This window comes from Loa loa (assembly GCF_000183805.2).
Source record: "Loa loa unplaced genomic scaffold supercont3.151, whole genome shotgun sequence".
NCBI classification, from domain to species: domain Eukaryota; kingdom Metazoa; phylum Nematoda; class Chromadorea; order Rhabditida; family Onchocercidae; genus Loa; species Loa loa.
The window spans coordinates 37449-50669 of NW_018108331.1; the positions used below are offsets into that span (position 1 = coordinate 37449).

Genomic DNA, 13221 nt, shown 5'->3' on the forward strand with positions numbered 1-13221 from the left:
GTTAACTGGAAAGGTGAAATCACTCTGCAATGAATTCATTATGCAAATGTTTGAAATATGCTTCAGTGTTAAAAGCAGTAACATGGAGAAGAATGATTTTATCAATAAGAAAACATCAAAAGAAAACTTTTGCGGCATTATCAGCGATGCTTTATTCAAATATTTCATTCAATCAACAACAAGTAAACCCTCTGCTTTGGTCAAGAATCCCTTCAAACGATCATAAAAATCATTTTTTGCACTTTTTTCGAAATGATTTCCTGAAGTATGAGACATCAATGAACGAAATGCGGCTCGTAGAGTTGATCGGTTTGGATGGTTTACTTCACGTGATAATAAATTTTTAACATACATTTTACAGCCATCCTAAAAATTTGTTTATGAATAATCTTCAGAATCAGAATTGAGAGCTATATGCGACAAATTTAAAAAATTCACGTAGCTAAAGTTTTTTTTTGAAATTATTTCTGAGAAATACAATACCTTATTTACTATAATAAACTAAGAATGGTTGTCGAAATTTGTTGCTAATTAAGATAGTTGCTTCGCAATATTTCATTATAAGTTAATTGGTTGTTAATTAATTCATTGTTAATTGATCAATTCGTTTTGCTTAATTAAAATTAGCTCATTTTTTTTTTCCTCTATTCGATAATATATCTATTTGTAAACGAATTATAAATACCTCATCACAACACAATAACGAATATAAGGCTGTTGATGTAGCTAAACTTTCCGCTTCTTCTTGCCACATAGTATTCAAACATATTGTAAATGTAGGCTATAAAAGTTATGATTTACATCAATCTCATCTATTTGTTGATATTTATAAGAAATTATTTGATATATCCTTTTTTCCGGATTCTTTTTTCCGGATTCTTTTCTTTTTCCTTTTTCCATATACAATATTTTGATAAGAAACAAGAATATCATATTTTAAATGTCACATTAATATTAATTAATATTTTACTATTACTGATTACAATTCTCACATTTATCTATTTGATAACGAATCTAATAATGAAATTAAATTTTATTCAAAAATATTTTATGTTCATTCAAACAATTACATTTCATTATTTAATATAAATTTTACTTTTCGAAAACATATGTTTTGTTTTTTCTCCTTTCCTTTACTTTATCGTACTCAAAATATTACTAAAAATTTAAAAATAAATAAAATTAGATAAAAAGAAAAACTTACATCAATAAGTGTAGAGAAAGTTTTAATTGTTTCATCACTTTTTAAATTTTTGGCAAAATAAAAACCTAAATTAGCTATTGCACGTGCTGCATTAATTGAAACCTGAAATTATATACAATTTATTTTTATTTTTTTTTTCTTTCAATAAAATAATAAGCAATAAGAAAAGATGCAATAAAATAATATTATTCACTATTACTGACTAATAAAGCATTGAAATTGAAAAATATATATCGATGATATTTTCAAACAAATAAAATGAATTAGACAAGCAAATAATTATACTAAATTATTGAAATACTAAAATAATTAAGGATAAAATAAGAGAGAGAATGTTTGAGAAAAAAAAAAAAGGAAAGAATAATTAAATGATACCTCTTGTTCAAAACGATCTTTTAATGTTGATAATAAATCATCTTTTTCCACATCTGTTTGTAAACCACGTTTAAGATAATCGACAAATAAGAGAAAATTTTCTTGTGACAATATTATAATACATTCAGGTGATGCTTCTGTTGAACATTCAAGAAAACGATAAAAACTGAAATTAAATATTTTCACTAATTAAAATTATATTTACTAATTTACTAATATAATATATCAATGATAATGAAAATATACATTTCATTATTTTAGTAATTTCAATTATTTTTTATAACTCTCAGAAATATTGATCAATAAAATGAATGAATAAAAAGATTGGTGAAAGATTATTTTCACACTAAATTTAAACTTTAACTTTTTTTTTTTTTTTATAGAATGGATAACTAGAATGATTTAAATATCAGCTTCCTTTTTTTTTTTCTCAGAATGCATAATTACAATGGATAGCTTTTAATTAAATGGATGAACTGATTTAAAATGAATCTTTTTCATTTGGCCACTTTTTTCAATTATAATAAATTTTAACTTATTATTTATTTTTATTTTTATAAAATTTTTAGATGAATCAGAAACAAATATGATGAAATTTTATATGGGAATTTATAAAGTTTTAGTAAATTTTACTTTTTACGTAATAGTGGCAATTTGAGGAAATCAAATCGCATTATTGACAATAACATATTCCATGTCATACCAATGATATCTGAACGAGTTTGCTTAAATTTTGGTTCACCTAAAAATAGAATTGTTAAAAATACTCAATATTGTACATAATAATATTTTCGTTTCTAATTAATTATTGCTAATTTTAATATTAATTTCAAATATCATATTCTAACATAGATTATTAATATGATAATAATTATGCTAATGAATAAACGAGTACTATTGATAGTGATATGATTAGTGAGTAATATTAATATTACTCTACAACATTAATTATTCTATTATGATATCATTTTTTTTTTAATCCAAGAATTCATACAATATTATAAATATAAGCATATTATTTTTTGCTAAGATAATGCTATAGTAGTTATTTAACTTTTAATAATAATGCAAATTTTAAACTGCTTAAATTATTGCGCTAATAATTGATTAAAAAGAAAAACTTTTTTCGATTTCTAAAATCTCAATCAAAAATTTTACAAAATAAAATTAGTTAATAAAAAACAAAACCAGTTGACAAATCGATCGGTCGACTTCGTCTATTCAAAGTATTTGTAAGAATATCCAATAAAAGAATTAAATCGGATGCTTTTTCTTTACTATCCATTTTTTTATATCGTTCTGTTTGTTGCATTTCATAAATTTGAACAATATCAAATAGCACCTTTAAAAAAACAAAAAAGAAAAATTTATATTTGAATAATAAAATATTACTCATTTATCATAAAAGAAAGTTTTTTTTTTAATGATTGAAATTCGTTTTCTCTTTTTTTTTTTAGCATTTAATCATATATGATAACACTGATAATGGCAATATGATTTAGCAGATGATTTTGCGATTTCCTAATTAATATTCTTCTTCATAATTATCATCAAAAAAAAATTGGGCTAGATCAAATAATAACTGAAATAAACTGGAATCATGAATAGACTGGAAACGGAATAGAATTGAATTGAGGTAGATTGGAAATGGAATAAACTGGAATGTAATAAAATTGAATACGATAGAATTGGAATAGACTGGAAATTAAATAGACTGAAATTGGAATGCAACAAAATTGAAATGGACTGGAATTGGAAATTTTCAACGACTATTTCTAACTTTAGTCTAATAAACTTGCAATAGGCTGAAATTGAAATATGCTGGAACTGGAATAGGATGGAATCAAAAAATGCTGGATTGGGATAGATTAGAATTGGAATGGACTGGAATTGGAGATTTTCAAAGTCTATTTCCAATTTTGGTCCAATAATACTGGAATAGAATGGAATTGGAAAAGGATAGAATGAAATGTATAACCTGATAAAGCATTAATGTATCATTGTGATTATCACAAAATAAATGCATTCGTTTTGTCAAGCAATCGAAAAATTGCAGAATAGCATTAATAGTAGGTAATGAATCTTTGTATACTGAAAATAGTTCAACGGAACGTTTCAAAACTGGTTCAAGATATCCTGAAATAATCATACATTTCTCATAATTAATGATAATTTCTAATTATTTCATTATTAATTAATCCGAAAATTCCAAATTTTTTAAATTAAAAACATTATACAGATATATGCTTATGTGGCTATAATAAACCATAATTAATTTTTAATAATTAAGAAATGAGAAATTAACCGAGTAAAAAACTTGCGGAACATTTTTGAGCAGCATCAATCACAGCACAAAAACAATCCAATAGATCATCAATATTTTCATTCGTTCCTGATGGATTATCACATAATGATATGAATTTAATCCGTATAGGTATTAAAATCTATAAAAACTAATTAAAAAAAGGAAATTAAATAAAAATCATAAATGTATAATTTAAATATTTCGATCTTTTTGTATTATGTCACAAAAAAAAATAGTAATTTAAACTAAATTCAATGAAATCTACTTGTATTATTTATGAAATTTCAATTTATATAACAAGAAACAGGTACTGATACAAACTTCGTTAAATAATTCTAATAATTTTGATTGATTATAAGTTAAACTAACCATTTGAAATAAAGTTCTTTGTTTTATTTCATCATCAATTATACTACCAATTTGTACTAATGCTTTGATTAAAGATGTACGCATTGATAATTGATCAATTTGTACAGTTGATAAATAGGAAAATAAAAGAATACTCTTTGATGTTTCACAATACATTGTCTTTGCTAAAGCAGAAAGTAATTCAATAGCATCCATACATGTTCTGTAATTTTAAAATTAATTATTCTATTTAATTTTATAGTACGAAACATTTTTTTTAATTCATTTTTCTTCCTTTTCAGATTTTTTCTTTTTTTATATTACAATAGTAAATTCTCAATTAACTAAGTAGAAATGATTAAAAATTTGTTAGGAAATAGGAAATAATTGAAAACTCAAATATATATATATATCAGAATTATATTTAGCGCACAATTTTATTTATCAAATATTGCTAACATAAATGATAATCACTACAACAATTATTTTTGCTAAATTGCTATTATTTAAGAGAGGAAATAATTAAAAATTTGCTAGTATACATGAATATATTAAAATTATATTTATTATCAAGACAATGATTACAATTATCAAGTATTATTAGCATAAATGATAAATATTATTAGTTAAATTATCCTGAGTTCTTATCATAATTATATGAGTAATTTTGCCATTTATATAAATAATAAACTAACTTTTTTTCATCCGGCATAATTTCAAATATTCGGAATGCTTTTTGTAATGAAAAATCAACCAATATTTGTGTTATATTTTGTGATACTTTAGCTAAATGATTGTTTCCTTTCGATTTTTGCATATTTAATCCAAGAGCGGAAATTAATCGTTTTGCGCACCATAATGATGTACCACATAATTCCACACTTATTGCTGTTACACCATGATCTTTTAGTAATTCATCCTCAATTGAACACCAAGCAAATACAGTACCAATCATTCTAAAAATTTGAATCAAAAAAATTTTTTTTTCACTTATTTTATTAGCTAGCTTATTAATGTATCGATTTAATTAATTAATATTTCCTGTAACAATTAATGCATAAAATTTTCATTTTTCACGCTTTTTTTTTTTATCTTTCCCATAATTTACTATCAGTTAATTTTATTTGAACTAATTAATGCTTGCAATTAAATTCAAGTGTAATATCAATTACATTAATTACTAATTTCATGATTTCTATCCATATAAAATAGTATTTCAGTAAATTTCGGAATTTCTCTCTAACTTGATCACAATATCAACATCCGGTGGATCAGTTAATGCTTGAGGTGTATTGATACATGCTTCAATAAATGGTGCATAACTATTGATATTATTATTTTCTCCAACTATAGTTTCCGCATAATAAACTAATAATTTGCTTTGAAATACACAATTACGATCATCATCTTCCTGTACTAATACATGCCCTGAAATAATACATTAATTATTCAACATGCAAAATATTCTTATTAAATAATTTTCAATTAATTTAGAAAAAAAAAAGACGAATAGGCTTATTATAATTTGATCGTAATTTGATCATTCTACAATTTCTTCTCTCACTTTTATAATTTAAATTTAATTTTATTTTAAACAAAAAAAAGCTGAAACTAAAATTTGAAGATTTAATTTTTAATAAAAAAAAAATCATTTATAATAAACTTACCAACAATAAGCATAATCCAATGCATATTTTCTCGCCACATATTCAATTCTTCAACGCTTATTTCTTTTTCCATTGTTGTTAAAAATTCTTCCACTGTTTCAACAAGCATTCTACAAAATATTAATTTAATTTTAATTGTTATTGTAGCAAAAAAAATTATTATTTATAAAAGTGAACATAAAAAAAAACTTAATAAAATTCTGAAACAAATTAATTAATTGAAATATTTATTTAACAAACGAGAACATTTTTATTAACATTGGATCCAAAAAAAGAAAAAAAAAACAAATTCACTTCCAATTTTCTACTTCTTATTTATTAAACTAATTATTTTTATTTAATTGTAGAACTGCTTCTAAAATTAATTAAAATATTTATTAAAAGTATAAGAATTTTCTCGGCAAGATTTGATTAAAAATAAAAAAATTATCATTTATAAAATTCGATAAAAAAATTTGATAAAATTTTGAAATTAATTAATTCATTGAAACGTACGAGAATGTTTTTGATAATGTTTGATCCAAAAAATATGATGAAAAAGCTCCAATTTTTATCAATATTTCTTTGTAAATTTCACGATCCGGCAACGGTACTGATACCTAAAATTCAATCAATTTTAATTCTAATAATTTCTACCTATTCCTCTTTCTATTTTAATATTTTTCAATAATTTCCATTTTAATAATTTAATAATATTTTAATAGTTTTCTTTAAAATGATTTTTGATAATCTTTTTGATACTTTTAATATAATAATTACTTGAATTAATAATTATTCGAAAACGATAAAGAGGAAATTTTTCCACAAATAACAATTTATGCAATGTGAATTTTTTATCAAATAAATGATATAATTTACGAATTATGTTATCACATTCTGATAAGCAAAAAAAGAAAAGTCACACACGTATGTATATATATGTATATATATATATATCGTAAATTGAAAAGATTTCGTAACGAATTAAAATTTTAAAAATAAATAGGTGAAACAAATTAATTTAATCATTCAAAATAAATTTCAATTTGAAGGAAAAAAATCCGTAAATTTTAAAAAAAATTATGAATTTTATTTTACTCTTCCAAATTTTATTTCACTCTTTCTTTGAATTTTACTCTTTCAAAAAAAAAAGAAAAGAATTTGAAATGTAAAAATAAGAAAAAAAAATAGATGACAAACAGACCTCTTCTCGATCACCAAATGGAACAGAAAATACAGTTTGTGTAAATGATGAAATCATTCCATTTGTTATTTTAGCAAAATCAAGCCAATAAGTTGTCAATTGTTCGATAAATTGTAAATTTTGCAAAATTATCAACCATCCTTTGTATAAATGTTGTATGGCGCTAATGTACGCCCATTTAAGCGCCATATGACATTCTTTCACGGCATCCTTTTCCGCTTTGTTGACATTCTTATTTTCACCATCATTTTCGCTTGTTTCTTTCTGTAATAATGCGCAAGAAAAATATTAAAATTGGATAACGAAAAAAAAAAAAGACGAAAAAGTAAATTGTTTTACGGATTGTAATAATTAATAAACTAATTATATCTTATTGCTTAATCAATCGACAAATTGCTTGATTAACTCAATTAACTTAACAGTTACTTGTTGTTCAATTAATCAATAAGATTAATGTTTGATTGCTTATTACTTAATTTTAATCGAACAATATTACTATTTCTTTTATTTAATTTAATGATTGATTCCTATTTGATTAAATTAAGAATTGTAATAGATGAATAATAATCGATTATGAGAATAAAACTGACAAAGTTTAATTTGATTACTTTTATATCAATGACTAAAATTTAATTAGTATTAGATGTTTACGATTAAATTTAATAATTTAACAATAAATTAATAAATTTTGTTTTCTAATGCATTTCATGTTTGTATAATAATTTTTTATAATTTCGTGAATTACAACATTTGCATGTATTTACTCACGTTCACGTACGATCACGTAAATGTGAAATTTACGATGGAAACACACGTCAATAATTCATTGAAAATAATTTAAATTCATATATTAGCAGAAAAAAGCAAAAAAAAAAAAAAGAAAAGAGGTATTATACGTGCATACCGAATCTGATAATTTCACGGCAAAACTTTCCATCAAAATCGGAATAAATGATAAAAAGCTCGGAAATGTTGCTTCAGCACGTATAAGTGAATAAATTGGATGACTTGATAATATATTAACAATCATCAGACAAAAACTATACGTTTCCGGCATTATTGCTTCACTAAAATTTGTAATATATGTAATTCTTCTTTTAACATTTAATCTTTAATCTTATCAAATTATCATTTCCAATTATTTAATATTCCGAAATGATAACAAATAAATTTAAAAGAAGTATCATTCATTCTGGATGCTTAATCGTATAAAATCGATTAAATTACCATAGATTATATTAGAATGCTATATAAATTAAATGAAAATTTTACTCGTTGAAAGTCCAAACATAACCGGCAAGAAGATCTGATGCATATCTGTCATAACTACTGGTACAAGGAATATCAGGAAAAGATATTGCTGCAGAATCCGGTTCAGGTATTATATCCGGTAAAATGGTATTACTTATTGATGCTAATTCACTTAAACAGCTTGCTGTAAGCACCGAAAGGCCATGATTATTACGAAGAAATCTGTGTAACTGAAAAGAAAATTTTTTTTTTCATTTTTTATAATTAATTCTTGTAATTTCAAAATTATTGAGTTTTTTTTCTATTTAAAATCTACTTAAAGGTCAATGTTTTAATTTTACATAATAATGAATGATGATTAATTAGAATGTCTTTGTTAATTAATAAATGAATGGCGAACTTATTGTAAGCTATAAGCTAATTAAATATCATAAATGATTAATGATGATTGATTTATTTAATTCCAAAAATTGCTGATAATTTAACCAATGATAGATTAAATAATTAATACAATTATTTGTATAATATTTTCAATTACTCAAAGGTTACATTAGAAGCATTTGAAATTATCACAATTTGATATTACATTACTATCATTTTCATTTTTTTTTTTGTTTACAATTTAATGATTAATTTATATGCATATTATCTTTAGCAATATAAACAAGTAAGTAAATAAATGAATAAACAAGTAAACAAAGAAAACAAATAAACAACAAACACAAAAGAAAAGTTGCAAGAATTCACTCCATAAAAATATTCCTCGCCATGTTCTTGGTGGTCCTCTTATTGCTGCTTCACTTTTTTTCGGAAAATGATGAACACCATAATTTCGTGAAAAGATAATATTTGATATTCGTAGGAAATATTCTGTCATACTTAGCTGCAATTAATCATTAACTTTATCATTCATTATCAATATAGAAAGAGAATTTTAAAAAAAATAAACAAAACGAATATAATAATTTTATTTAAAAATTAAATTATTTCTTTTTTTAAAAGAAAGAGCAAAAAGTAAATCGTTGTAACTAAAGATATATAAATAACTTAATTTTTTAAACATTAATTTTAAACATTAACTTTTAAATGCTTCAAATATTCCTTTACTTAAAATAAGTTTCATAAAAATTACTAGAAAATTTACATTTCGCCTAATTTATCACAATAAATTAAAATGATTAATTAATGATTAAAAATAAAAAACTATCGAATGCAACAATTAGGATTAGAATTATTGGGAAAAAAAAAACTTGAAAACATACATTAGAAATGTTTTTGGTACCGCTGACAAGAATGCAAAATCGAGGAATAATATGTATACATTTACAATAAATTTTTAATAAACCTTTCTCCTAAAAAAAAAAAAAGAAATTGAAGTAATTGAAAAATATCCATTGAAATTAATTGGTAATTACATTTTTAATTATTCATTTGTCTTTGTGCTACTTTGCTCCCACATCAATCAATTTTTATTTATTCTATTCATTTACTTCATTTAAATTTATAATCAAATACTATAACTCATCATTTACATTTGATATTGTGCAATATACTAGACTGTTTAGCACATTATTTTAGTAATAATTAAATATTATTAACTTGAATGAGAAAATTACACTAACTCATAGATATTTTTTAATTATAATTATTTTAACCTTTCAACATCATTTAATCATAATTATGTTAACTTATCAATATTATCTACTTATAATTACCCCAACTTATCTTCACCATCTAATTGTAATTATGTTATCTTATCAGGGCTTATTGATTCATTTGCATTTATGCTATTTTGCTCCTAAATAAATCAATCCTTATTTAATCTATTCATTCATTTTATTTAAATTTGTAATCAAATACTTAATACAATTATTCTAAAATGGTACTTCGTCATTATCATTTCAACGTTTCGATCTTTTTTACCAGTAAAAAATTATCAGTTATCGATTCAATTACAAATTTTAAAGTTGGAAATTTTAAAAGCGATAAAATCATAGTGATAAATAGGAAAATTGATAAGTGATACCTCAAACTCAATCTTTGCTTTATACTGGAAATCATAAGGAAGGTTAAGATCGCCCATTCTCCAATATTTATCAAATTCATCCAAAAGTAAAATGAAGAATTCATACGCTAATCTATGCTAAAAATATGCAAATTAAAATAAATAAAAATATAACAAATTTTTTCTTATATATATAAATTAACTTTTAGTTATTATTAATATGGTTCAATCAATTTTTTTTTTAGCTAAAAATTAATTTTATCATTGTTAGGTGTTTGCTACTAATTTATAACTTGCAAATAATTGAATCTATTAATAAAAATTAAGTACACTGTAACAGTTTAAGGCTAAGCTTAACTATCTAGCTATTTATTTATTTGTACTTGAATTACAAATGCAACATTATGCTAATTTCATGATAAGAAGTATAAGATTTCTTAGAGAGAAATATATTTTAGAGATAAAGATTGTTAAACTTTATTCACCACTAATTTATTTTATCAATCATTATACTATCAATATTGCTAATAATTTAAAAATATTAATTTAATTTGCTAATTATTAGTTTAATTTATTTCAAAAAAGTATTAATTTTTAAATTTATTTAAATCAATGAAATTTTCACAATTCCTTTCTTTTTTTCTCTTTTACGATTGAATTTTATTATCATTTTATAAAAAAAAAAAAAAAAAAAAAAGGAAAAATATGAGAAGTAATTACAAATTCCGGATCTTCATCTGTTAATAGGACATAAATTTTTGATGCCAATGAATCGAAATTACATGCATGACCATCAAAAACTGATCGTTTCACTAGTCTACAACATACTCGTAGCATTTCATGCCGGATTTTCATTGATTGCCTGTTAAAAAAAAAGAAGTGTATATTGAATTTCATTTCATGTAATTATGTAATTATGTAATCTGATTAATATTATTGTTAATCGTTATCAATTATAATTAATTTGGCAAAAAAAAAGAAAACCTACAAATTTGTAATATGCAATCAATGAATTAATTAATCAATTAATTAACCAATCAACGAATTAATCAATCTATTAAGCCACTGATCAGTTAAATAATTAACCAATAAATCAATTGAACAGTCAATTAAACAATTAATTAGCCAATCAAGCAAGTAATATATTATTCAAATTATCGAAGCAAACATAATTTGCTCATGAAAAATTACGAATATTGTTTGAAATCCAAAAAATGCCGTAAAATTTTAACAAAATAATAATAATAATAATAACAATAATAATAATAATAACGGTAAAAATAATAATAGTGATAATAATGTTAATAATAATAATAATGGTAATAATAACAATAATCTAACATTTCTTTGTGATTACTAAATTTGATCTGTGCTAAATTTTTTCAAAATTTCTAGCAAGATTAAAATAAAATACGATTTTTTTATTTTATTTCTCAACCTTTTTAATCATATACTGGCAATTTTTTACTAACTCTCTAATTGATTATCATCATAAATCATGATTAATTATTATTTTTATGACAATAAAATCGCTATGCTTTTCCCTTCTATTACAGTAAAATTGATTCTACCTGTGTTTTAACAAAGCTTGTCCAAGAAAGTAATCAAAATTTTCTTTTTTAATTATAGGCTCTAAATTTTTCCATCCTCTGAGGATCAATGTACTAGCATTTTCAGCCATTGAACATGTAAGTATTTCATTCGATGTTTTACCTAAAAAAAAGAAAAATGAATAAATCAAAAAAAAAAACGAAAAAAAAAGGAAACAATGAGCATATTTAAAGTTCTAAGCCTTAATAATCGTATTTTTTTAAATTTTGAAAGATTTAATAAAACTTTTCACTTAAAGTTCTAAGCCTTAATAATAGTATTTTTTTGAATTTTAAAAGATTTAATAAAACTTTTCTAATTATTTCATTGCGAAGTAAATTTTAATCAATTTAAATCACCAAAATATTTGATATAAGAATTAAATGACCATATGACCATTTATGAAATGAGAAATGATCAAGTAGAGAAGATGCAGCAAATGGCCAACTGTACAATGAATGGAAAAGGATTATTTAATTCATTTCTTTTGCCTATTCATTATCCAAATATTACGTTACCTAGATAAACTAATTAATTTCTTATTTGAATAATTGAATTAATTTAATGTTACTTAAAGTTAATATTTTTCTCACCATTTCATTTCCAATATTGAAGAATACTATCTTAAATGAAAATTACAACAAACCAATAACTATACGACATTGGTCCAACGTCATGCAAGTACTTATATTGCGAAAGTACCATATAGCACCAAAATGAGCAGCTGGTGAAATTGCCGTTGATGACTAAAAATTCATCGAAATTATTATATTAGTATTTATTCAATTTAAATGAATATTTAAATTTTATTAAATTTTGTTTCGTTTTTTTCTTGCTTTTTAATTTTCTTTTAAAACTCAATTTTTGTTTTTTTTTTGTTCAACTAAAAATCATCCTAAAATCATTCTTTGATTAAGATTACGAAGTAAATCTAAAATAAATTTCAATATTTTTAGTTCGATTTGAAAAAGAATTTGCAAAAAAGATTATATTTGTTGACATAAAATTCACAAGTAAATAATTAATCAATTAATTGATTAATTAATAATAAAGTGCAATGAGAAAATGAGACAATGTATTTACTGCATTTATTGGTTGAATCATGAAATAAATTTAAAATAAATTCAAATATTTTTATTTAGATTTGCAATGGAATTTACATAAAGGATTATATTCGTTAGCATAAGATCTATAATCAATTAATTAATTAATAGAAAGGTATAGTGATAAAAATGAGATAATGTAAATAGAGCAAACCTCAAGATTACGAGCCATTTCTTCCATTTGTCTAAT

General features: G+C 22.5%; 1 protein-coding gene across 1 annotated transcript; it reads right to left on the reverse strand.

Annotated features, from left to right (window-relative positions):
• Positions 1-168: 168 nt before the first annotated feature.
• Positions 169-8139, reverse strand: LOAG_02747 (hypothetical protein; the record flags this gene model as incomplete). The annotated part of the gene is made up of 15 exons (XM_003138284.2): positions 169-366; positions 686-781; positions 1205-1306; positions 1580-1745; positions 2213-2321; positions 2768-2921; positions 3558-3715; positions 3885-4023; positions 4254-4455; positions 4928-5188; positions 5477-5660; positions 5900-6009; positions 6395-6498; positions 7083-7346; positions 7987-8139. The coding sequence occupies 15 exons, from the start codon at positions 8137-8139 to the stop codon at positions 169-171; spliced, it is 2400 nt and encodes a 799-aa protein (XP_003138332.2).
• Between the last annotated feature and the right edge of the window lie 5082 nt (positions 8140-13221).